Source organism: Uloborus diversus, chromosome 4 (genome assembly GCF_026930045.1).
Source record: "Uloborus diversus isolate 005 chromosome 4, Udiv.v.3.1, whole genome shotgun sequence".
NCBI classification, from domain to species: domain Eukaryota; kingdom Metazoa; phylum Arthropoda; class Arachnida; order Araneae; family Uloboridae; genus Uloborus; species Uloborus diversus.
This window is the reverse complement of record NC_072734.1, coordinates 8,847,183-8,874,048: the sequence shown is the minus strand read 5'-3', so window position 1 is coordinate 8,874,048 and position 26,866 is coordinate 8,847,183. Positions and strand designations below refer to the sequence as shown.

The 26,866-nt window shown below is 33.8% G+C and overlaps 1 protein-coding gene across 1 annotated transcript; it reads right to left on the bottom strand.

Annotated features, from left to right (window-relative positions):
- Window positions 1–8,959: 8,959 nt before the first annotated feature.
- On the bottom strand, window positions 8,960–26,219 carry LOC129221287 (ERI1 exoribonuclease 3-like). Its single transcript, XM_054855745.1, has 7 exons — window positions 25,907–26,219; window positions 24,927–25,043; window positions 22,601–22,660; window positions 15,759–15,850; window positions 10,853–10,925; window positions 10,227–10,323; window positions 8,960–9,118 (listed from the first exon to the last, which is right to left on the bottom strand). The coding sequence occupies exons 1-7, from the start codon at window positions 26,156–26,158 to the stop codon at window positions 9,036–9,038; spliced, it is 774 nt and encodes a 257-aa protein (XP_054711720.1). The 5' UTR covers window positions 26,159–26,219; the 3' UTR covers window positions 8,960–9,035.
- Between the last annotated feature and the right edge of the window lie 647 nt (window positions 26,220–26,866).

Here is a 26,866-nt window from a genome sequence, read left to right as displayed (position 1 = left end):
AATTTTTTCGCGAATACAATACTTCCTTTTTTGTAAAAGGAAGTAAAAAAAAATCCCATTTCGATAAAATAAATATTTAGTACAGACTGGATCATCCAGATTCGTTACTCAAGTTTTAACTTAAGTGATACCAGGAAGTAAAAAATAAATAAACACCTTTAAGCAGTGAAGTAAATAGTAATGAACAACGTTTTAACGCCAAAAATTAGCAGGTTACTGCATACACATGTTTCTTACATCCAAAAGCTTACCACTTTGCATCGAAAAAGGAGTTCCCTATCAGTGGCGGATCATGGGATTGTGAGGCCCCTGGCGCAGCCTGATCCGGAGGCCCTCTATTGACACAACAAAAACGATATAGTTTATTAATATTAACAATGCAGAAAATCATATTTTTTGAATTAAAAAAAAAACAAGTTTTGGAGGAGGTGGGGTGCGCAGTTACATTCTCATTTAAAAGGGACATTTCGGACAAAAAAAAAAGTAATTTTTCGTAATTAAGTCGGAGCAAGGGGAGATTTCCACCGAGCTCCAATTTCTGGCATTTAGCAAAATCCCAGTTTTACCCGTTTTTCGAACGCAAGTGTAATTCAGTGGCGCAGCTGGAAAAAAGTCTTAGAAGGGCGGTGCACTTAACAAAAAGAAAAAAAAAGGAAACCTGTGATCTGATAAGTAAAAGGGGGTCCGGGGGTTCTCCCCCGGAAAAATTTTGAAACTTGATAACTATGTTTTTAAAACTTGAAGTTTTAAAAACATAATTTTAGACTTTCTTTGCTGATGTTTGGGGACAAAAAGGTGCAGGTGTCTCAGCGGAAAGTAGTAGAAATTGAAGCCTTACAAATGCTATTATAGGCCATATTTATTCACGTTAGGGTAAGGAATGGAGACCAGGGAGTGCCCCCGATCAATCTTTTTAAAAAATAGATCGAAATCAATTTCTCTCTCCTCCCCCTTCCCAATTTTCGAAATTGAAGTTTCAAAAACGCAATTGTAGACAAACTTTACATGATAAACAATTTTTCAAGAAAAATTTGCTGAATCTCTTCTGTGAAAATTTGTTCAAAAATTATGGCCCTAAAAGCTTCAGCAATTTTTTTTACTCAGGGGCTATTCCACTTAAGTTTTTTCTAAGTGTAGTTAAAAAAACTTGATTTTTTTATAATATTAAAGGAAGGTTAGTTCGGGGACCCTTGCTCGAATATTTCCTGAAATTTAAGTCTTAAAAAGGCGATTCTTAAGACCATATTTTGTAACATTAATGCCAGTAATTTTTCGAGGGTCATTTAATAAGTCATCAATGAAGCCTTTTTATTTTTGTTCCTGTATTTTTTTACTTATTTTTTGACTTCAGTTGGATGTTGAATTTCTTTCGTAGTACGTTTACAGAATGAAGAAAATATGAAAGAAACATCAGAATTTTTGAGCATCCTGACTTTTTAACAGTATTTTTCTGGAAGTATTTATTTTCTTCTGAAATTCAAAATTCGAAAATCCTTATTCTGCAGAAGGTTTCAAGTAAACCTTAAAACCTATGTTTTTCTTTTTCTTTTTTTTTTTTTTTTAAATCATTACCATTATTTTTTTTTCGAAGCATTAAAACACGCTCTTTACCTGTGCAGAATATGGCATATGTACACTCCTGAAAATAAACTGGAACACTTCTATAGTTGGGAAAAATTAACCTGGCAGCATTGTGAAAGCTACGCAGATCTAATTCTTAATTATAGCATTACGACGCTGTCAGGTTAGGTTTGCCCCAACTACAGTTTATATATAAAACGTTTGCCTTTAATGAGTAAATCAATCGTTATGAAATATAAATTCGAAAATATATTACAAACTAATGGCACCAGTGAAAGAAGGAGAACACTCAAAATCAACTACTTTCGCAGCAGAGGCATTTAAAATTTTTATAGTAATTTTATAAAGCGTTTTTGCAATGAATTGACAGATGTTCCTTTTCTCCGTAATGAAAATATAAAATACAGAAGAATGAACAGTATATTTTTTTTTTTCAAAAGCTAAACCTTTGTACCATTAAACCTATTATATTCAAAACACCATATCATCATTTAACACCATGATAGCAGCATTATTCTGAAAATTAAAGTTATTAAAACATATTATTAAACTTATCTCAAAAAGAATGATCTTGTCGTTGATTGAAGACAGAGCAAAAGCTCGTTCACGAGCACGAGTGAATCACAACAGCGGCGAACGTTCTCCGTTCTTCCTCAAAAAAAAAAAAAAAATCCCGCCTTTTCCAAATTACTGATTTAACTAAATACGTCATAAAACTATCTTGTTACGGGTTGGTTGTTGGTGGGAAAGCGGGAAAATTTGCAAAAAGTAAAGAAATAAAACACAGCTGTGCCATTGTGCCGATGGATTCGACTTGGACCCCCCACAGATCTGTCTGCTCCCTTCGGCTCTCTTCTCCTTCTAGATAAGGAAGGGCAATATAATTGTTCGTCAAGAAAAGTGACCATTCGCAGAGGTCGAGTTACATGATCCCATGTCCTCCTTGCCTTAAAAACACCGACTCGGGCATAATCGCACAAATTACGACTGGGATATTTTGAAGACTGATATAATACTGCGATAAATGACGACTTGTTATCTTTTTTTGGCGGAGGGGAGGATCTAACCCTCTCTAGACACGTCCTTGGCCAGGCCCGGATCTATAAATTTTGGCCCCCCCCCCCCTCCCGCATCAAAATCTGTAGGGCCCCTCCCCAGAGGTCAGCAGTGTATATTTGTAACGTTAATAAGCCTTAGTGCTAGGTTTTTTTTTTTTTTTTAATTTTTCCTTCAATTTCTTGGGCCGTTGGGCCCCTTACGGACGTGGGTCCCCCGCACTGCGGGATCTGCGGGTACACAGATCAGGGCCTGTCCTTGTGTATTTCAATTAAAGTAAATATCTTCATGATCAATAGTGTTTTTTTTTTTTTTTTTTTTTTTTTTTTTTTTTAACAAGATGCAGACTCTTTACTCAGCCGAGTAGGAAGTGGCCGAATGTACGGAGTACTCGGCCAAAAAACTACTTGGAACGGTAAAAATTATTCTAGCAAGACTATTTGTGCATTTTATCGGAAAGTACTAGATAGTTTTAAGTAGGAGTATTTAAAAACATACAATCTTGAACTAAAACTCTGGGAAGAATGAGGAAAATCCAAACTCCTGGGAAAATCTAAACAAAGGCACCTGAAGCCTGGGGTCCCTTAAGACTCAAGAGGCCCTAGCTCTATTGGAAGCAATCATCCCGCGCCTAAAATCCATGATTATCTATCAATGTCCATGAGTTTTGAGTATTTACCATGGAAAACCATGATTTTGAGGATGTGACACTTGTCGGCTCCGAGGCCCCCAGCTATCGCCTCATGCGCCTATGCGGTGATCCGCCACTGTTCCCTATAGCTCCGAAACACGTGTATGCAGTAATCTGCTAATTTTAAGCGTTAAAACGTAGTTCATTACTATTTACAAGAAAGTAAGTTAACCCTCGTTGTTTGTTCCAATACTAAAATTTTTTCTAAATCGTGCTCGAATTCAGATTCATTGGAATACAAAAGAATAAAATAGGAATCAGTAAGAATAAAATCAATAGAAATGAATAACAATGAATGATCGAAAAAAAACTTAACTGCCATGCAGCAGCACAGAAAAAATAGAATGGAAAAATGAGGTTAATCTTAAAAAATGTGTTCCGAAAAATTGTTTCAAACATTAAAATTCGAAAAAATATAACGCATTTTATGTTTCAAGCCGACTTTAATGAGGGAAAATATCTATTTGTTTACATCAAAAGAGAAAGGAAAAAGATGCAAATAATTTGAATTTTGACGTCTTGAATTCAAATTATGTTTTTTTTTTTTTTTTTTGCGATCATCAATAACGATAGAACACTACTCTTTAGGTTTCTTGTTTCTCTCAAATTGAATGAAATGGGAATGGTCAAGACATTTACACCCGTCATATTATAACTGGAGATTTTCTGGAACAAGGAAAAACAAGGCATATCCATTTAAAAAAAAAATGGTGATTAGGAAGCGGTAATAAAGAAAAAGATTTTATGGCTGAAATCCACCATACACTTATCATAAAGATTATCTACAGCGACTAACGAAATGTATTTTTATTTCTTATCAATCTTAATTAGTAATCTGGAAGTTTTGCGATTGGATGAAATTTTGTTGTTAAAGTTCATGTACTTGGGTGTTTTTTCCAGAAAAAACGTAATTTTTACACAAAAACCCTTTTTTAATGTAAAATCTGCTTGAGTTCAGCCCTAAAAAAAAATGAAATCAAACTGCAGACGATTTGTAACTAAGACGAAAATTTCGCTCTCAAATTTTAAAAACAACCGTCATCATGGTATAATCTGAAAAATCAGAGCAATATCAACTTTGGTCAAATGAGGATAATAAGCAATTCGTGATTGCTCAAAAAAAAAAAAAAACTTTAATTTCTTTTATTAGTATGGAGTAAAGCAATAATATTATCAAAGAAGCCCGCCTGACAACGGAAATGAAACAAAACCCTTTGTTTGGAAATGAGAGGGGGGAAAAACTTTCTTTTAAAAAAGGCAATAACTTTAATAGTACAATAGACACCATAAGATGGATGAGGAAAAAAAAAAAAACGCCCATTTGTAAACGTAAATAAAAAAGAAAGCAAGCGGACCACAGACGACGGCTTTGCCCAAAATAATTTTCTTACCTTAGTTTCTTATCGTTAGTCTCCCTTCTTTTTCTGGTCGAAATTATTGTTTTCAATTAACTTCTTTTCCGGGACTGCATAGTTAGTTTTAATCAGTCTTGAAATTTCTTATTTGTTTTAAGATTAAATTTTTCATTTAAGCAAAGCGGCATTGATTTTTTTTCCAACGCTTATTTCCAATCGATACCTCTGAATCGGATGCCGTTGGCTAAATTGATTTCAACTAATTTCCTTCTCTGAATTTTTTCACCACGCTGAAAATTATCGACTAATTATTTTCTTTCCATATGATAAACATTAATTACATGAAGCAGAAAGGAAGTAAACTGAATTAAAACGCATAATGTATCGGAAAAAAATCCCGTCCAAATATAGTACCAAACAGGAAAGGGGTTTTAATATTTTTTTCTGTTACAAACTCTTTTTTTTTTTGCAAGAAACGTTAGGAATGCCATGCAGTGATTAATGTTAACTCGAATAATAAAAAAAAACCTGATTTATATAACACCTTATTCAGGACATTTTTTGTATACTTTGCCTAAAAATGACCGGCATTGTAGACAAAGCTTAGGCCTTCCATAGAATGCCAGAGTTTCATAATTTGATTGGTGGTAACATATGTACATGTAGTATGAGCAAATTGAAAAAAAAAAAAAAAAACTGTTTGACCATGTGTTACACGGAAACAAATGAAATCTATAGCAGACACAATTATCAATCTTAAAAAAATAGTGTTAAAATTATGTGACCTGAAACAGAAAAAATATTCTCAATAATAATCTATATACATCAATGACTACTTCTGTATATATGTATGTCCGGGGTAAACTTCAAAACTACTTGATGGAATTTAACCATTTTTTTCACCACAGATAGTTACATTCTCAGGGAGCAACATAGGCTATAATTTATTTCTAAAAAAACTTAGTTTAAAAAAGTTATGATGGAAAACACACGTAATTTCCCCGTTAAAGGATTGAATATAAAACCCATTGTAACCAAAATTCGTTGCCTCACAACAGCAATATTAATAGTAATCATAATGAACATTTTGAATCAAGTCTCCTCTGGAGCAAGCATGAAATTTATTGCTTTATTAGGAATTGTATCCTCATCTATATACAGGGGCGGCAAATATGGGGGGTCAAGAGGGGGCAGTTGCACCCCCAAATTTTTCACTGTAAATAATAAAAAATGGGTAAATTTAATTTAGATAACTTAGAAAATCATTTGCCTGCATTTTCAGAACAGAAAAAACTGATGAAGAATAATGGTTTGCCTTAACTAAAGAAGTAATCTCTTCATATGGGTTAAATATTTTAAAATTGTGTAATCTTTGTTATGATGGTGCATCTTGTATGAGATGCCTGTACAGTGTTGAGACCGTGCAATTTTTACACGTGAACTACATGTCATCTTACATGAATTTAATGCTCATATTATAACTTAATGCTTAGCTAGTAAGTGCTCATTGATTCCCTGTACTAGAAACACATTTTAGCAACTCGATATATTATATGCTTTTATAGAAACTTTTTGTAAAGATACGTGTATACACGTATATACTTGAGTAGGCATGTGCATGCATCTGATGTATACATGTATCTATTCATATATGAACATGTTTACTCATGTCTACACAACACGCATAGTAGACTTGTGTATACTCGTATATACTCGTACATATACTTGTAACTATAAAAATAACCGAAATATACAAAAATTAGTGTTATTTGTAACGGTTTTGCAGTTTTTTTAAACTATGACCACTTTACCCCATGCTATGACCACCTTCCCCCATCCCATGGGGGAAAGTGATCATAAATACAAAGGGAAATGAAAATGTTATAAAACTACTTAAATTCAATATTATTTTCCTGAAATGCAATGTACCGTGTTCTTTAATAATGCAATGTAAAATAACAACAAAAAAAGTTGAAGTGTTTAAAGAATTTATTGTCTTTATTATCCTCCTAAGTTGAAAACCTACGATTTTATGACCACTTTACCCCACCAGACCCTATATATGCGCATGTGTGTAGGATATGGATGCAACCTGGAGACGGCTTTCGTAGGAGCAGCATCGGTAGGGGCCGGTCGACGGTGGTGCTGCAGAGGGAGGGGGGGGGGGGAATAAAATCATAGTGTAACAAGTGTGACTTTTTAAACACAGACTGGTGTTTAAGTCTCTACCAAGTAGCAACACCCCTGGAATTATCAGAAACAACGGTGGAACACATTGTTACGGAGAAGTTGCACATGCAAAAAGTCTGTGCGAAACTTGTGCCGGGAGTTCTGACTAAAGAAGGTCCGAGTCGACGCTCCCTTGTTGTCCTAGCCTTCCTATATTCCGGGCTTGTGGCCTCCTGACTTTTTCTTGTTTCCACTATTAAAATCAGCGCTGAAAATGAAATGTTTCGACTCTATCGAGGACATCTAAGCACATGTCAAGGCAGCCCTTGCAGATACCAGGAAACAGGACTTCAGGGATGCCTTTGATTCATAGAAATGCCGCCTACAGATGTACATTGTGTCAGGAGGTGCCTATTTTTAAGACTATTAGGCAGTTGTATCGATTAGCTCAGTAAATCTGTCTTTTTAAACAAATTCTCATTAATTTTGGATCACACCATATAAGTATGTTTAGTATCAAGTTTTTAATCATACAATGTGACAATTGTTTATGCCACATGAGTCAGGCACACCCTCAGTAAGTTTTTCTTGCATCGCAGAATTTCTTGTTCTAAATGCTGTGTGTGATTTTACTAATGAACTTTGCCGAGGAACTAATTATGAAAAATTGAAGAACTGCTTTGTTGAAAGTTTAAAGGAAAACTGCATTGTATAGTCTTTTGACTTAAATTTAATACCCATATTTCCTATTTTTGATTTTGTGTCCTGTGCTTTCTTAGTAAGTTGTTTATGTTATAGATGCAGTGCTGTATTTGGGTGGGGGAGGGGGAGAGACTACAGTAATAATATTTAGTTTCTTACTGTAAAATTAATGTAAATGTAATGTCTGGAAGCACAATTTTTTTTCAGTTGCCTGGGACGGAGATTAAAAAACCCTAAAGTAGTCTGCAAAGTAGAACGGCATTAGATTAATAGTAACACTAACTATGAATCGGGGGGAAAAATGCTTGAAAATAGAATGCTGAATTAAAAAATTATGAATAAAATGAAGATTAAAAAGCTTCAAAATAAAACAGAAAACTGAGATACAGATAGCTGCGGGAGCAAGTACCTTTGACCTCTTAACCACTGGGGGATAATGCATAGATTTAGCCTCCCTTTCTTGCTTTTCTTTTTGAGCAATCACGGTTGCTTATTGCTTTCATTTGACTGTTTTGATGTCCTATTTACGTCAGTACAGGTCGAGGATGGGCGTGTACAGACTAGGGTTCGTCAGTCACCACTTCCTGGCATTACGAGGCCTTTCGTAACGCCAGGAACAATAACAAATACTTGCGAATAGGACAGACACTCAGTCTCAAATGCCAGCTGAAGCATTGGGAACGTTTGAGAAAGAAACTGTAAGCAAAATTTGATAGCTTTGCGTTGCTCTGATGAACTTTCCATATCGCCGTGTCACGAACCACCATAAAGGGGTTACTGTTAAAGCTGAGGGTACCGCTCCAAAAGCTGGGAGGCAACTGACCTGCATTGCACTGTAAAGCCAACAACCCCCACCACCATTGCTGTTAAGCGGAGCCAGCTGTAGGGTGTGCATGCGTCAGTATAACGTGAGGCTCATTACTTTTGGATCTTACCATGTACATAAGCTGTGACATTCCCAGTAATTAAAGAAATTAAGTATTATTGGGAAAATTCTTTAGTAATAAGGAAAAGAAAAAAATACACAAATTTACAAGTATGGTTCAGTGGATTCGGTTCAGCACTCAGTCTTTTGACACACTGTGTAGGATAAATAGGATCAAACATACAATGCATTCATTTTCTGCAACCGTAAAATTTCTGCAATTTTTTGTGTCTCTGTATTTTTCAAGTAGAGCTCCACTTGCATGGATAATTATCTATAGACATAAAAGCAGAAAAATGCCTGTAGTCCTGTAAATCAATCATTATTTATTATTTTAAATAGTTAGTTCATCCACCTTAGTAAACTACATTAGTGATTCATTCCATAGTGGTATGTTGTACTTTTGCCATCACTTGTGTTTGTGTAAAAAATAACCATTCAATTTTTAAATCAGGATAAATTACACCATGCACTCTTCTTCGAATAAATAAAATTTATTTTACACAAGCTGTACAAAGAGTATTTGAACAATTTATTCATAAAAACAATTTTAAAGTCAGTATGTTTGACCATTGCACTCAAGAAGAATTCCTCTGTCAGCTAAATCTTTCAAAACCCTTGCTATATTTTTTGTGTCATCTGCAAGAAAAGATGGATATCATCACGGAAGGAACTCAAATAAAAATCACAAAAGCACCTATGTAATTTAAAAATTACATAAATTGACTGTTAAAGGTACTAATCATAATAATTAGTCACACTAAATTACGTTCAAAATTTGCATAAAGTAACAGTACTACTCTAGTACTATTTCACTGGGCATAATCATTCAGAATGAAGACTTTTGCAATACAGTACAACCGCATTTATCTAGCCCTAGTTGATCCGAATCTGCAAATAATCTGGCTCAAATTCATGGGCTTTGGTTTTTAAAATTCTATGTTCATATAGATATTAATTTAAAAATTTAAACACCATGCATATTTGATATTATTATTGTTTAATTTTTTAATGTCTTAATAAAAATTCTAAGTTGGTAATCTTGTCCCCTTTTTAATCAAAATTAAATCAGCATATGTAAAGATATGTTTTTTTTATTACTCGTATATTTACTCAGATGGGGGGGTGGACATAAATAATGTTGCACTTTTTTTCAACAATTTGACCCCTCCTGCTGGTTTACAAAGTATCACACTTTACTTTCCCTATCTCCTTGTCACATGTCATGCTATTTTTCCTCAACATATTGTAATTAAATATTATTAATATAAATTCATATAAGCACTCATTTTGGTTGTAATGTAAATGTATTGCGCATTAAGAGAAAGTTTCTGATATGTACCACTAACATCCTCTCCTTCCCAAGAGCAAGGTCACACCCAAATAATACGGCGACCCCTCCCCCCTCCCTCCCCAGTCAGATAAAAAAAGACATTAAAAATAGCTTCCTAAAAATTTTAAATGCCAGGAAAAAATGAATCGAAAATCCTGTTTTCACAATATTTCTTGCAGGGGTATTTTCTGTGAGTGGAATTTTACCCTTTGATGCTTTATCACTAACCAAATGATGTACAAAAATGATAGTATCAGTAAAATTTTTAACAAGCATCTTTTATATATTTACTCACAAAATTAATGAACTCAAATTGTTGCAGCCCTTTTCACAGAGTGAGAAAGATAAGTAAAAATATATGAGAAACAGAAATATTATGATAATTTTGTTAAATATTGAAAACGAATGTTATACCTAGTCCAGAATGTAATTTTCCCTCATGTTGCAGCTGACAATATTTCATCATTGTGATCATATTTCGAGGATAAACACTGGATACTTCAGCAAAACTCTAAAATCAACAAAACTTGCATTTTTAATTACATTTTATTTATTCTCATAACAAAGTAAAAGACAAATATTAACAGAACATAAGCTAAAAATATACAAAAATTTAAAAAGATTTGTTACGTGCTTTCATGCAGTGACAATTCTCTTCACATAAAACATTTTTATATCTATCAGTATACTCAACGATCTTGAAATTATGAAAAAAAAAGAAACTTCTACAGATTAAACAACTGAAGTAAAAATGCAAGCAATTTTTTTTTTTTTTTTTTTTATATATATAAACATAACAGATACAGTATAATTTAGACAGCCTCTTCCCTTTATTATTTTTAATTATTCACAAAGAAAGTCCTAAAATTGTTTAACTCTTGTTTTTCAAAAATCCTGTATGACTAATAATTCTAATAGAAAAAATTTAAGAATACATTAAGAATTGACAAGGTAATAATAGAATTATGCAATTTTATGAATACGAAATTCTAATGAAAACTGTTTAATTCCATTCAGTACAAATGACTACTATTACTCACAATTTTAACATTTATCCACTTTTTCATATAGTCAGGCACCGGTATTCTGAGTCCTTTGCACTGCATTGGAAACCTTAAACAGATAAACATTGAAATATTTGAGCAGCTTAAAACTTGTTGGGTAAAAAATGAAGTAGCAAGTAGCACATTTTATCGGTTTATAAAACTGACAAGTTTTTCTGAAAGCGTGAAAATACTCCTAGACCAGAGGTTCCCAAGCTTCAGACTTATACGGAAACCCTCCAGAAAAATTATGAATTTCACGAGCTTTACCCCAACCAGCGCATGCAAAAAAAAAAAAAAAAAAAATGACACAGTTAAATCTTTTTTTCCCTCCTAATCTACATTTATGCTTTCTTCCCTTTAAATTGATGAACTCATTGTTCAGTGTATTATTTCTCAGAGCTCTTGTCTGGTTTTCATCTCTTACATTATTATTTTGAGTTATGGAAGTAAAATTCTATTTGAAATTCAATTAGAAATAAAAATATTATCATCAATTTTCTACAACATGAGTCTTGAAAATTTTGGAGCAAAAGTTTTAGTCTAAATATAATAATATCCCACGCATAAAAATGTCTCAATGTTTGCATTTTACTTAGTATAGTTTTGTAACAATATGAACTTCGTCATGTACACAAAATTAATTAATATGTGGTATGCTTACTTCCAAAAGTTTCGAGGGGGTGGGCTGATGCGTCCTTTATGTACTTAAGCAAGAACTTTTTTATTCCTCATAAATGTGTTTTCTTTTTGAAATAAAATATCGTTACTCGTCTTTCAATCTCTATTATATTTAACATTTTAGCTCAATAGCACCACGGACCCCCTGGCATGGACTCGCGGACCCCTGGGGGTCCGCAGACCACAGTTTCGGAAACTCAGTCCCAGACATTATTTAGATGAATGAAATTAATTTTTGGAGTAGTGAAATATACAAAAAAATAAAGAAACAATTTTGAGCACTTTCATAAAACTTTTTAAGATTGCAATGGAAGATGGATGGAAAAGAAAAAATGTGCACTATTTTGACCTTTAGAATGGTGAATTTGACATTAGAAGACAGTTTGAATTTAAATAAATAAATAAAAACATTCAAATGTAATGTATTCAAAATTCAAATTGCTTTTCCCCCATTTTACAGGATACTAAATTTTTATTTAGAATCAAAGGCTTGAAAATGCACTTGTCTACATTTTTGAAGCATATTTCCAATTTTCAATGTACTGTCGGCACCGATTAATCGGGTAACGGATAAACGAATACCCCGCTTAAACGAATAAAATCTCCCGGAACCGAATACTTCCCATAGACATAATTTTAACAATCCCCGCTTAATTGAATAATTTCCCCATATAATCGTATAATATCAATCAGCTATCGCAAATATTTTTGCGGAGAAAAATTTTGAATAAAGTACAAATAAATTAAGTAAGAACAATAAATAACATAAAAATATAGACTAATATTTTTGCCGACAACAAGCGAGAAAAACAATTCCATTCCATCAAAATAATTCCACTAGTCTATAAAATTTCTTTTTTTCTTTGCCATTACAAAAAAAAAAAAAGATAGCGCAGTTGAAAATTAAATTAAATAATACGAAGAAATATACACATTTTAGAAGATAGTAAAACGACAAATATTAAATGTAAAATATGGTAGAAGAGGAAGGATAAAAGGGAGTCAGAAAAGTGTTCCCAAAATAACCTTGAACAAAATTATTTTTCAAAAAATAATGTGCTCAAAAAAAGTGCCAAAATAAGGATTTCATAACTCTAGTAGTGAGTTACTTTTTATAATTTTTCATATGTGCTTGTAATATACGTGTATACTGATCATTAAACTATTTCGAAGTTTATTCAAGTTATTTCAAAACACTTTTTACCAATAATATTAATTACTTACTTTATATAGCTATTGATTTAGTACTATTACGTTTTAAGACAAACGTTGTCAATTTAGAAAGGCAAGAAATATTTCCCCGCTTAATCGAATAATATTTTTTGGAACCGACGATATTCGATTAAGTGGGGCCGACAGTATGAAATAAGTTTTTTGGGCCCTTAAAAATATTGTTACAAATTCTGTAAATAGTAAATATTGTAGTAACGTAACATGTAAATAGTTTCCCGTATGAATATACAGCCCCTATACATTCGGCTGAAGTACACGATCCCCTATTTTTCATTGATAAAATTTGCGAAGGAAGAGAAATAAAATAATGGTCTACTACGATTTTCGAAAAGCATTTGGAATCTTGCGGAATATTTGAGAGCTCTCTTTTCGGTGTGTATAAAAGCCGTTACGCTGGATAAAAAGTTAGTTTCGATTGAGAATTTGTACTGAGAGTGTATTAGCTCTGTTTATTGCGAGGCATTTCGCTGTGTTGTTTTTCGTATTTGGAAGTAAATACGTGTGTAACCGTTGAGTTTACGGTGTTGTGTGATATTTACTTAATTGCTGATGATTAATTTTGCAGTTGTTGACGATCTTTCCTGTACATAATGTAAATAAATTTCCTGTGTTTTTAATCAAGAACTGTGTCGTCTTTTCAAGAAAGTTGGAAGTCGCACCGGATCTGTCACAATATCTTTGGGCACATGAATCATATATAAGCATCAAACACTTCAAGCATGAATAATTTTAAAGCAGAACTTGCATTCAAACTACTAAACAGCCAAAAATTGTGGGATGAGCAATGACCATGCATCTATTAACTCACATTAATTAGCAATGAAAAAAAGGGTTTTAATAGACATATGAAAAACATTTTTCATGTTCAGGATCTGACAAATCCAAGGAACCAAGTCATCTGGGCAACTGAAAAAATACCTTGGCAACTGGTTCTTAAGCCATATCACACTAAATTTTCTGATTAACTGTCGGAAATTATTTGGCTGGCAACTTAAAAAATTTCCCTGGCTGATAAGACTTTACAATTTTTGTTAGACTCTGTTCATGTGTCAGCAAAAGTGTAAAATATGTGTGATGCAGTGAATTGAAGCTTATCATTTATTACTTTCGAAAATGTACAATGGTGAGGGAGCAATGTAAACAGGGCCGGATTTTGGAAGTGTGGAGGTCCCGGGGCAACGAAGGAGTGGAGGCCCCTAATCAGAGTCCGAAAAGATCATCATATTTTTGAAAATATCCGATAGTCTGATATATTATAGGAGTTTCACCAACTTAAAGGGTTAAATCCTTTCATTGGTAAAAAAAAAAAAAGAGCGCCGGCATGCAATCTACCAATAGAAAATTATAACAGATTTTTAATGATTAATTCAGAATTCTTCGTTATTATTAAAAAATGAAAAAAAAGGGGGGGGGGGAGCGGGAGAAAATCAACGTGTTCAATAGATATTTTCGTCAAAAAACTTCCATTCAAGTCATTTTGTCAAATAATTTTTAAATTTTTGAGCTCAAGAAGTGAGAAGTTGTAAGGATGACCTGCAAAGTTAACCATTTTTCGGATTTTTTAAATTTTTTACTTACTTTATTTCTCTTTTACTCATAAATACAAATTACAAATTAAATGAATTAAAAAAAATACATATTGCCACTGAATTGCTCAATCAATTAAAAAATTGATAGTAAATAGATACTTGCAATCAGGGATTTCTGATATATCGATAATAATATTATTTTTGTGCAAGCATTCTTTTTAGAAATACAAAAAAAAAAAAAAGTCTGGGAGAAAAAAATCTAAAATTTGTTGACCCGTGAAAGTTAGGATATTTTGTAAAAATTTTACTGTGGGGGGGGGGGGGCTTTGTTGTGGAGGCCCCAGGGCACTCCGCCTGCCCTCCCCTAAATCCGACCCTGAATGTAAGTTAAAATTCCTATACTTTAATATTTTCATAAGAGGCTATTAGCTGAAGGTGGCAAAAAACATGTTTACATTTAGCTTCTTATAGATGAGAAACTATATGAATAAAACAATGAATATATATGTGTGTGTGTATGCTCCTTATACAAATCCACAGTTTACATCGGATCTGGGCCAAATTGGGCAAGGAGGCACTTGGGCACCGGAGAAGGAAGCGGGGGGGGGGGGGGGGGGGGGGTTCAAACGCCAAAAAGGAACCGAACCGTTCAAATTTTAATTTTAGGGCCCGAAAATGGCATTAAATGGCTCCTTCTACGCGAAATAATTATCCGATCAGTTCACATTTTGTGCCATTCGAAAGTCCTAGTGAAATATCCCTGAAATTGAATTAATTCCTTCGAATTTCCAAAAAAAACAAAGCTGTAAAATCACTGAGAAAAAATTTAAAAGCACTATTGAGCCTAAAAGAACAGATTTTCATATCGGAAAATTATCATTTGCGCCATCTCATTTTAAATTAGTGTGAATAAAACGATTCAGAAGGTTGACACTTTTATTTCTTGACTGTAACTAAATACAATTTTGTTTTTGTTTGAGATAAAAATTTCCCCTTTTGATTAGTATTTGGCAATTTATCTTCTTTCTTTTTTTTTTTTTTGGTACTGTCAGCAGAAAATAACCAGGAAAGTTGCATTTAATTTAGTCAGGAACTTTTGATTTGCCGTTTTTTTTTCTTTCAGAATGGTTATTTTGGACGGAAATTTTACAGTATTTTTTTTCTCCCTTATTGAAGCCCAATTGTTCGAACATGCGTCACTTGACATAACATTTATTTTATAGGCAGACCGTGCAAAGCCGGGCGAAGCAGCTAGTAAAATATAAATAAGAGCGATTCATATTTATCAGTAAATAGATTGTTTTTAAAAATGAATGTACTTAAACACCAGAGATTACAAATTATAGTATAAGAGTATTACAAGATTAAGTTTCTGTCAAGAAATTTTTCTATTAAAAAAAAGAACATTTTTTCACATAATCAAGACTAAATTTAACAATTCTAAAAAAAAAGTCACATACATATACTTTAAATCCCAGTCCCCACAAGTGGCCAAAGCAAATGTAACATTTTTCTTGAGTAAGTTTTCTTTTTGCATCCATCTCTGGAATCTCTAGAAGAAAAATAAAGTATTTATTAAATTTTGTAGAAAACTAAGCACGATAAATACCAGCTTTGAAATCATTGATAAGTTCAGTGGCAGCGATTGGGGATTATAAGTGGGGTGAGGGCGGGGGCAAGAAAGAAGAAAAAAAGACAACTGAAAGTCAACGGCACTTTTAGCGGCAACAAAAAATGAAAAAAAAAGAAAGAAAAATTAATTTGAATTTTGTCACCTTGAATTCAAATTATGTTTTTCGCAATCATGAGTGTGTGTGTGTGTATGTAGGCATGTGTGTTTGTGTGTGGGGGTATGTGTATGTGTGTAGGCATGTGTATGTGTGTAGGCATGTGTGTTTGTGTCTGTGTGCAGGCATGAGTGTGTGGGTAGTAGTGTGTATGAGTGTTTGTGTGCGTGGGGGATGGGTATGTGTATGTGTGTGTAGGCATATGTGTTTGTGTCTGAGCAGGCATGAATGTGTGGGTAGTTGTGTGTATGTGGTGTGTATGTGTAGGTGTCTGTATGTATGCGTGTGTGTATGTGTTTGTGTGTGTTATATGTAGGTGTCTGTATGTATGCGTGTGTGTGTGTATGTGTTTGTGTATGTGTGTTTGTGTGTAGGTGTATGTGTGTAGTTGTGTATGTATGCATGTAAGAGTAGGATATTGATGCAACCTGGAGACGGTTTTCGCTATAGGAGCAGCATCGTGAGGAGCCGGTCCATGGTGATGCTGCAGAGGGAGGCAGGGGGGGGGGGATAAAATCACAGGACATCAAAACAGTCAAATGAAAGCAATAAGCAATTGTGATTGCTCAAAAGAGAAAGAGAGAGAGAGGAAAAAAAAAACACAAAATTTTGTTAGGGCTGGTTTTGAGAGCAGATAAATGGAAGTTGATGTAAATCTAACATCTTAACTCATGTTCATGTCAAAGTCAAGATTTTGATGACTTTTACACACAATAACTTTCCCCAAAGAAACACTGAGACATGAATTAGACTCCCATTATTTACCCCGAAGTATTTTGAGATATCACAAACACTTGGTAATAATTTCATTAGACAAGTATGGGTTGTTTAAGTGAAACAATTGATTTAATGATATCTAAACAATGAATGCATAAGCTAAAAGTTACTGCTTGTGCTAAAAAAATTAAGTTTACAGTCGACTCCTGCTACAACGCGATTCAACTTACGCGAAATGGCTATAACGCGAATTTTCCACGAGTAACGAATTTTAGAGCTGACGTGAGCGAAGTCCTCATCCACAGCACGAATTTCTTTAGAAGGAAGTATGGGCTTCGTTATTGACAACTAAATATATATTTTGTGAATGTTATTACATCCCATTAGCATCACATTGACCATCGAAAGTTCCCACACCAAATTAGTCTAGGCACCACATTGTTAGTGCATTCCAAAACCCTTCAGCATCTTTCTTTTTTATTTTTTCATTCTAAACATTAAAGTTGATGAAATATAATGGCATCTTAGTGAGCTGTTGCATCTAAAGTTTATGAAGATGGGGGGGGGGGGGAATAAAATTTCTGACAATAAAAAGATTAAGATTCTTGATATGCTTGGACAACTACCAAAGTTGAGGGTAGCAACGCAATAAGTATGAGTGAATCTTCCATGCGTACAGTTGAAAGTCAAAACAAAATGATATCCGTATAAGTTCAGAACTTCAATGTTAAAGCTTGCAGAGTCTGAGTAAAATATATGAAAATGGAAGCTGCTCTTGCATTGTGGATTAAAGAGATTGGGCAGAGAAGCTTGTTGCCATAAATGGAAACATTATAAAAGAAAAGGTGAAGCAACCGTATTTTAAAATGTATTTAAAAAAATATAACAATCTGATCATGCAGCATAAATCTTCATTTTTTAACTCATAAATATTATTACTGTATCTACTGTACAGTACTATTATAGTGCAGCATTTTATTATTACTAAATACTGTACGTACCGCGTTGTTTTATTTTATCAATCATTCTTTTTGTGCATTTTAACTATTTTATTTGAATAAAACAGCTTTTTTATCTTTTAAATACAGTAAAAGTTGAGTTCTTTATGTAAGAAACTGTAATGTATAGTTGAGGAATGCTCTAAAGCAGTTTCAGAGGTGCTTACAAATGTCTACAAAATTTGGTATGTTTCTAAAAAATGTTTATGCATACATTTTTCCACAACGCGAAATTTCGACTTGCGCGAGGAGTCTTCGAACGCATCCCTCGCGTACGTCAGGACTCGAATGTATTTAAACCTTATTTTCCTTAATGCAGAGGCCTCCCTGAAAATAATTAAGAGTAGGTTGCATTCCGCCAGGTCTTTAATATTTTTTCAAGCTGGATCAAATTTTGAAATTGCTACCTAACCCAGTTTCCTACAAGTTTTTATATTGAGTTTCAAAGCGGTATTTGCTTAAAGCTCTATGTCGTATTGTTTCAAAAATATTTTTTGCACAATCCTCATATAAATAATAGCCGATGATTGAGTAATCCACATGTTTCAACAATGAAACTCGCGCCACAGTATGATAATCTGATAATGTGTCTTGGTAATGCTTAAAATGCAGGGAAAGGCTTTATTGCGACAAGGCTGAACTGGATCTGGTAACTTAACTGTTTTACAGGTAAAACTGTGTCGTTTCAGGGGAATGAAGAAACGAAAAAGCGGTCAACTATGAACACTATCTACTGGAGTTTAGGGTTCATCTACTGGAGTTAGAATTAAAATTTCAACTGTCGAAATATCACCAAACAGGCAATGGCTTCGTTCAAATGTAGAAGCAAATTTTCACTTATCATACCTTGACGCGCGACTTTCCAGTAAATAATAATTCTGCTTATTTAAGGATTTGTTTTGTTAATTCTCATACTATACCTGGATTGCCTTTGACCCCAGTTAGTCATGACAAAAGGGTTGTGATGTATTTTTATTTTGAGGGAAAAGACTAAATATATAAGTTGGAAGTTTATTTTAATTTTCTTCTTTAGTGACTAAGGAGAAAAAGGCAGTTCCAAAAATAAAGGCCAATGCAGGTGCAATAACTGAAAAAAAAAATAAGAATAATAATAATTTGAACTTTGACATCTTAAATTCAAATTATGTTTTTCGCAATCATGAGTGCGTGTGTGTATGTAGGTGTGCGTGTTTGTGTGTGTGTGAGGGGGTATGTTTGTTTGTGTGTGGGGGTATGTGTATGTGTGTGTAAGCGTGTGTGTTTTTGTGTGGAGGGGTATGTTTATGTGTGGGTAGTTGTGTATGTGTTTGTTAGTGTGCGTGTATGTGTGTGTAGGTGTGTGTATGTGTTTGTTAGTGTGCGTGTATGTGTGTGTATGTATGCGTGTAAGTGTAGGATAATGACGCAACCTAGAGACAATTTTCGCTAGAGCAGCAGCATCGTGAGGCGGCCGGCCGACGGTGGTGCTGCAGAGGCAAGCGGGGGAAAAATAAAATCATAGGACATCAAAACAGTCAAGCTAGAACAATAAGCAATCATGATTGCTCAATAAGGAAAAGCAGCATGGACTGCTCTTTGAAGATAACTTACATTGTTGTAAACATGATCTGTACCAGACCTTTACAATTAAGATTGCAACAAGAAGCATTAATATTAAGTTTGTCCAAAGCGAAAAAATAGAGGCGGGATCATACCAAATAGGGAAAGTCCCTGTCAGTATCCATTGAGAAATGTGGATACCCAAATGAATTTTAGAAATAAGTTTAAAGTTAGGAAAGAGTATCATGTATGGATTAAGTTTTCTGTGCATCAAAAATGGTAAAATCTGAGAGCTACTTTCAAAAATGAATACATAGGAATATTATTTGAAGGATTGAGTATTATTTTAATCAAAGAAATCTATAAGCAGTTATAAAAATTTCAATAAATGTAGAAGTAGTACACATGAAGGATATTGCAAGATTATCTATATTCAAATATACAATATAAAGCAAAAAAACTGAACAAAAGTGATTTTTACATTCTTTCACATCAATCAGGGACCATAAGAAGCAGGGGAAAAAAAAGACTAAAAACTAGTATGTTGTGGCCATCACGAAACTTTCTTCTATATTTTTCCTTTTTCTGATCCCTCCCCATGCTTGACAAGGAAGCAATATCCCTAACAAAAACAAAATTACACATGCAAAAACTTGACGACCATCCCAATGTCTGAATTATTGCAAAAGCAAAGCAAAGAGCGAAAGTTGAAAGTTATTTTAAAAGCCTTGCTTGAATTAATTACAAATATTTTATTTGTTAACAAACATAAGATGGCAACAGTTAAAAATTTTAAATCATTGAGATAATATTTCCGATCATTTCCATACAATTAAAATCACGAGAAATACGCAGACGACAATCTATTACGATTTATCTTTCTTATTGTTGCATTAATAAAGCTATTTTTATTCGCTAAAAAAATAATGATAATAAAAATAAATCAGCACCTCTTGGCATGATTGGCGCCAAAATTGAACCAAAGCCTGTTTACATATGGATTCACATATATTCCAAATTTCAACCAGATCGTAGCATTACTTCTTGAGATAGGGCACTCAAAATGGAAAAAAAGAACGGGTGATTGCGCTACCCCCCTTTTAGCTGTTGACACAAAAATAAAATCAGTTCTTATACCCACTAAGGGCTACTTGCCGATAAATTTTTCTTTCATTCCGTTCATTATTTCTTGAGATACAGCAGTCACAATTGACGACAAAAAACGTTCTACAGCTCAACCCCCGTTTGAGTTATTGACACCAAAATTGAATCAGCACCTGTTCCTGTTAATACCAGCATATGGACCAAATTTTGTTTGATTCCGCCAGTAACTTCCTGAGGAATAGCAAGCACGCGTAACTCGAAAAACGTCCCATTGCTCCACCCCCTTGGAGGAATTCGCGCCAAAAACTAATGGGCACAAGTTCACATAGGGGCACATATGTGTACTAAATTTCGTTCGATTTCATGCGGTAGTTTTTGTTGTAGAGCGGCCACAAAAAACTGGCCACACACAGACGTGACACACATACATACACACACACACATACATACATACACACACACACACACACACAGACAGACATTTTCCAAAAATGGTCGAAATGGATTCAGCACACCTCAAAACGTTCGAATCCGTCAAAATTAGAAATTCGAAAATTTGCACGAATCCAATACTTTCTTCTATATATTAGATATAGAAGAAAGTAATGATCCAAATTTTCAGCCTTAAATTTCGTGCATGTTGTGTTTTGCAAAACCTGAATGCCAAAATAAAATTTTGGAAGCAAAATACTACAAATGAGTAATTATTTCTAACCCCACCCTTTATTTAATGTATGATTAAAAAATGTTTACAACCTAAAATATGTGATTTAAGATTACAGATGTGGTCTATCAGTGCACAACTTCACCAACAATATCAAATAAGGATTTCATATATAATCTATCAGCTTTCCCTGTTAACACAAATAACAATGTAATAAAACACTCTTTCAAAGGATTGTCTTCAGAAAAAGTTACATTAGTAGAGTAGGGGGTGTTAGAAAAAATGTTTTTTTTTCCTCTACTACTTATTGAAGTGCTTTTCTACTTTCTTGTTTTTTGCTTCCTTTTCACAAAAAAGGAAGTATTGTACTCGCAAAAAAAAATTTTCACTCAAAAATCGACCTTAATTTCCATTTTACTCACCCCCCGAATGAATATTGAGTTTTTTTTCGACTCGACCACACGTGGACAAGTGCCTAAGAACGTATAGACACGCAAAATATCCATTTTGACGATTCCAGAGTTAATTACAACAAGTTTTCCCGTGAGGTCTGTATGTACGTATGTGCATATGTATGTTGCATAAATCAAGAACGGTAAGTCTTAGAAAGTTGAAATTTGGCACGTAGACTTTTAGTGGGGTCTAGTTGTGCACCTCCCCTTTTGGCTGCATTCGGGTGTTTCTAAAGGAGTCTTTTGCCTCTTTTTGGGGGGAAATCATTGTTAATTTCAATGTAAACTCAAGTGGTGTTATTATTTGGCGGGCACTTGGCAATATATCGCCAGTCTTTTGGTCGCCAACTTGGCAATTTTTTTTTTTGTTATTTTTTAAAATCTGTTTCAATTTGGCCACTGTTGGTGATATTTAGAGAGTAAACTATTGAATCACATTAAAATTGCCAGTAATGGGGAAATGATATTAAATTGGAGTAAAGGGAAGTCATGTGATGCACACATCAGCTCGTTTAATTCCAGCATTACAATAAATATGAAAGAGATGCTCAACAACAGGCTCTGGGTCTACCAGTTATAGAAATGTATGCACATGAATTGCATAGGAAATATTAAAGGAGAAATTGTAAAAAAAATGTACAAACTAAATCAATGGTAATAATGTCACATTAATGTTCATAATATTTACAATAATCAGAGATATTTTTAAAGAAATAGAAACATTAATAGAATTACACAACATAAAAAGTAATGATCTTATCCTAGGTCCACACATAAAAGGCAAGGAGGGGCATACTCTAACGGAAGTTTTGCAACATTATCTATCAAAATGATGAATAGTGAAAATATGGAAAATAATCAAAAGATCAAAATTAAAATAAAAAAATTACTTAATATTTTGAATAAATTAATATTGACTATTTATTTTTTCTTAAAAAAAGGAAATAAATTAAGGAAAGCAAATACTAAGTTGTCCTTTCTTCTTTAACTTAATTTAAACAGTAATTTCAGAACATGAAAAAAATGTGAAACAATACTAACCTCAAACACATCTTCAAATACTGGATGATCATCAACAATATCTTGAGTAATGCCCGTTAACTGTAAGAGAAGAATATAATTTTAAATTTCAGAATAAAGAAATATGGTTTGAAATAGATACATAATAAGAGAATATCAAAATTAATTGATACATAGGACTGGTCTCAATAATTTGAATATTTTTTATTTTAATTTATAACCAGCAAATAACAACTATAGGTTTATAAATCCTCTAAAAAATCACAAGGTACAGTTACATTGAACACTTTACTTTTGAAACAAATTTTATTGCAATTTTTTCAGTGCTGAGTAATTTTTTTAAACTTTTTTTAAACTAGCAACTTTATTTTTATGGTTTTTATGAAGAATGGAGTAATAAATTAAACTCTTCTCTTAAAGTAAATTGCCTTAGTTTATAATTATTTGTAGTTTCTTTATTTTTTGTCATAAAAAAAATATGACAGCTGCAGACGAAGAACATGGGATATTGGTCCAACTTTAGAAAACGCAGGAGGGGAGGGGGTCATGGCGCAGACTGGGCCATTGAAATTTTTAGAAAGGGGGTTTGTGGGATACTTTTCTCATTTTTGGTTAGAGGGGCATGGGGGCCCATATGCAAGATTTTAGGGGGGGCTCAGAAATTTCTCCTGTGGTTTAGCAGAATATTTCCCGCATGGAAAACTATTTCAGTACAGATTAGAGATATTAAAATTTGACATTTTTGATAACTTATTCATTAATGGCTGGAAAAGAATTTTTTTTAAATATTTTTTTAAAGAACTAAACGAGCCTACTTTCTCGTATACCCATACTACTTTCTAGTACCTGATCAATATTCTCAAAAATAGCTAAAATCGCAAATTGTTTCAAACATATTTTTTTAATATCTTAAGCTGATTTCTAGGAATAAAATATTCCTCAGTCATCTAAAAAAAAAAAAAGATGAGGAAAAATAAATAAATAAAAAAATAAAATAGCAGCACTTTTTAAACAAAGCAACTAATACACTTTTCTCCATTAAAAAAATTCTTTAACAGATTTCAAAATGAAAAAATAATTAAAGTTAATAAGCTCATTAAAATAAATACATCATATCAAAAAAAAAAAAAGTTTCTTTTTCCCCTGTCTATTTACAAAATGACAATGTTCAAGCCAGAATATGAATTATCAATTGAACTTTAGAAATCATCTACTTTAAAAATCTTATTTGATTTGTTTCACTCAATGAATTTTGGGTTGGTGGTGTTGAAAAGAAATACTAGTTATTATCTAAGAAAGCTCAAAACTTTGTATCATAAAACAGCTTCGGCACATATCAACTTATCAATGCAAAAGTTTTCCAGCAGCCTATGTGTACACGAAAAACAAATTCAGTTCTAAATTGGATTCTGTTCATGTTATGCATATTCAACTTTTCTCAAAAAGGCAGAGTTTACAGCCATTGTCAGTAATTTAATGAATCAATTTCAGTCTTCATATTAATATAGTTTCTTGCAAAGACAGATATAGTTCTAGACTGTTACAACAATTTTGTATGAAAATTAAATTTTTATGCACAGACCTTATTTAAAACTGAAGGTGGGATTTTTCATTGACACAGCTTCAGTTTAAAAAAAAAAATGGCACCAGGTTTATTGCAATATGATCAAGTGTTCGATACCAACAACAGTTGAAGAGCCACAGTGTAAGCTAATTGGACTAGAGTTCATGTTAAATCCAGGGCGGGATTTGGAAGTGTGGAGGCCCTGGGGCAACAAAGGAGTGGAGGCCCCTAATCAGGGTTCGAAAAAATCATCATATTTTCGAAAATGTCCGATACATTGATATATATCTGAATATTTTGATATATATGTATATATCTGATATTTTCGACCCGTGAAAGTTAGGATATTTTGTAAAAATTTTACTGTGGGAGCCCCTTTGTTGTGAAGGCCCCGGAGCGGCAGCCCCGCCTGCCCTCCCCTAAATCCGGCCCTGATTAAATCTGTTGTGGTCACTGGTCACCAAGCCTTCCCAGTTTCCATTTCAAATGAATACCTTGGGGGTTTTAGGACCCCGTGTTGGTCAGCTCACAAAAAACAGAACTGACTTCACGCTCCTTTAAAACCACCTTCGTGATAGGCACAGGGGACTCTGGAGTGGGAAGTGAAGCAATGGACATCATGAAACTCTCTTCATTTAATTTCATTTGAGGGTTCGGTGATTTGTTGATTTTAAGGGTTCCGTGGCGGAAAAAGCTTGGGAACCGCTGCTCTACTGTTCATCAAATAAAAATCCTGTCACAAATAGCAACAATTAGCTAAATATAAATTAAGAAAGAAAGTACCTGTTTACAGAAGTCTGTTAATTCTGGATTGGCAACAGGTCTAACATAAGAATGAAATATTGACTCAGTTTCAAATGTTTCACTATTCACTTTTAAGACTGGGAATTCTATAATTTCCTGAAAATACAAATGCAATGGTTAGATAGCATAAGACACACAAAAAAGTACTTGCCTAATTATGATAATAAATTTTCTGTGAGATTAATTGGCTAAGGTCGGGGATGTTAGTCAAATAGGAGTTGATTCATAACTATTTCTGCAAAGGAAAATCAACTTTTCTTTAGAAATTGGTTTTTATTGAATAAAATGTCTATAATCTATCTTTAACTTTTGATAAAATTTTTAACCATTCAACTAAACCTCATAAATAATCTGTTTTATGTGGAATTAAAATGATTTAAAAAAAACTAATATTCATATACAGCATGTCACTGTTTAACATGAGAGGCCTTCATCTTCGTGCAGAGATGCAAAGTTACGACCTTAAAAGTTCAAAGCAAATATTAAAATTAGTGAAAAAAATATGAAATCTAACTTTTTATACGGACCCTAGGTCCCCTAACTCATATTTAGGGAAATAAACTTCTTTGAGAAAACATTCCAGAATAAAAAAAAATTTACATTTTCGCTAATTTAAGACAAACTAGCACAAACAAGTGCTTTAAATATTTGAAACACTTAGTAGGACACTTGTATCCCCCCCCCGGAATTAAGTTCCCAGGAGACCGGAATCAAGACTCTTTGTATGAAAGATCCTTGATCAACGATCATTCTATCTATTTTTCGTTTTTCTTTAATATAATTTATTCGATTTTAAATTTTTAAAAAGACATCTCATTTTGAGGAATTAAAGACTTCTAGGTATGCAACGTGAGATCATTTAGTTCGACTGATTCAAATAAGTTATAATTTCTAACAAAAAAAAGGGGGTGAAATTTTCACCACTCTCCCCAACCAGTAATCATTAGAAAATTACAAACCTGCGGCATTACATTTACAGGTGAGTCGCAAGTAGCTTCAAAATCTAAAACAAGAAAATAGTTGTAATTTTGCTTTCTTCTTTCAGGCTGTCTCGGCGGTAATTTTAAAAATGGAGGTACATTAAAATGTACTTGATTTTCATCTGCACATTCAACGACACGCGAACACTTTCTTAAGGACTGCTTTCTAGGATAGTTCATTTTCAACAAACAACCACGCAAAGAAGGAAAACATCTAAATGGATAACTCATGTTAGATTATTTTCTATTCTATTGAATTTCGCAACTAAATGTAATTGTTTTGTTTACGTTTTTACAGCAGTTACAGTTCTAGTTGAAGAAAATCGCGGTTAAGGTTACAAGCAGAAAAAGGCACATATGTGGAATATTAGCGTATGTTCGAAGAAAGTAACCGGTGGACTGGCAACTAAGCAGGCATACGTTTTCATCGGTCTAGGAAGATTGGGCGCCGACTATAGGGCGCCGCATATTGGGCGCCGGGAACTTTGGGCGCCGAGCATTTTGGGCGCCAGGAACTTTGGGCGCCGAGCATTTTGGGCGCCAGGAACTTTGGGCGGCAAGCACTTTGGACGCCGAGCATATTGTGCCCAGTATTCCCGAGGCCTAAAATGCTCGACGCCCAATGTTCCCGGCGGCGAATTTTGAAACGCTCTCAATGCTTACGTTACGGTAGCTACCGGTTAGTTAACCACGTGACAGCTAATGATCATGTGCTCCAATCAACTGCTTAGAATGGTAACCGGTTTATCATAGAACGCTGGGGTTAGTAACCGGTCTACCGGTGAGGTTCGTCGAACGCCAGGAACGCTTGCGTTCGCGGAGCTCAACTGGTTGCTACCGGTTAATCGATCACGTGACATCTAATGATCACGTGCTTCATATTAATACGGTAACCGGTTGATGATAGAACGCAGCGGTTAGTAACCGGTTACTCAGTGG

Excerpts from the sequence above, each read along its gene's own strand:
- LOC129221287 (XM_054855745.1), bottom strand. The coding sequence starts at position 26,158 with ATGAGTTATCCATTTAGATGTTTTCCTTCTTTGCGTGGTTGTTTGTTG. Across the intron at positions 25,044-25,906 it reads CTGTAAATGTAATGCCGCAG|GAAATTATAGAATTCCCAGT; the intron begins GTTTGTAATTTT and ends TTGTATTTTCAG. Across the intron at positions 22,661-24,926 it reads TAACAGACTTCTGTAAACAG|TTAACGGGCATTACTCAAGA; the intron begins GTACTTTCTTTC and ends CTTCTCTTACAG.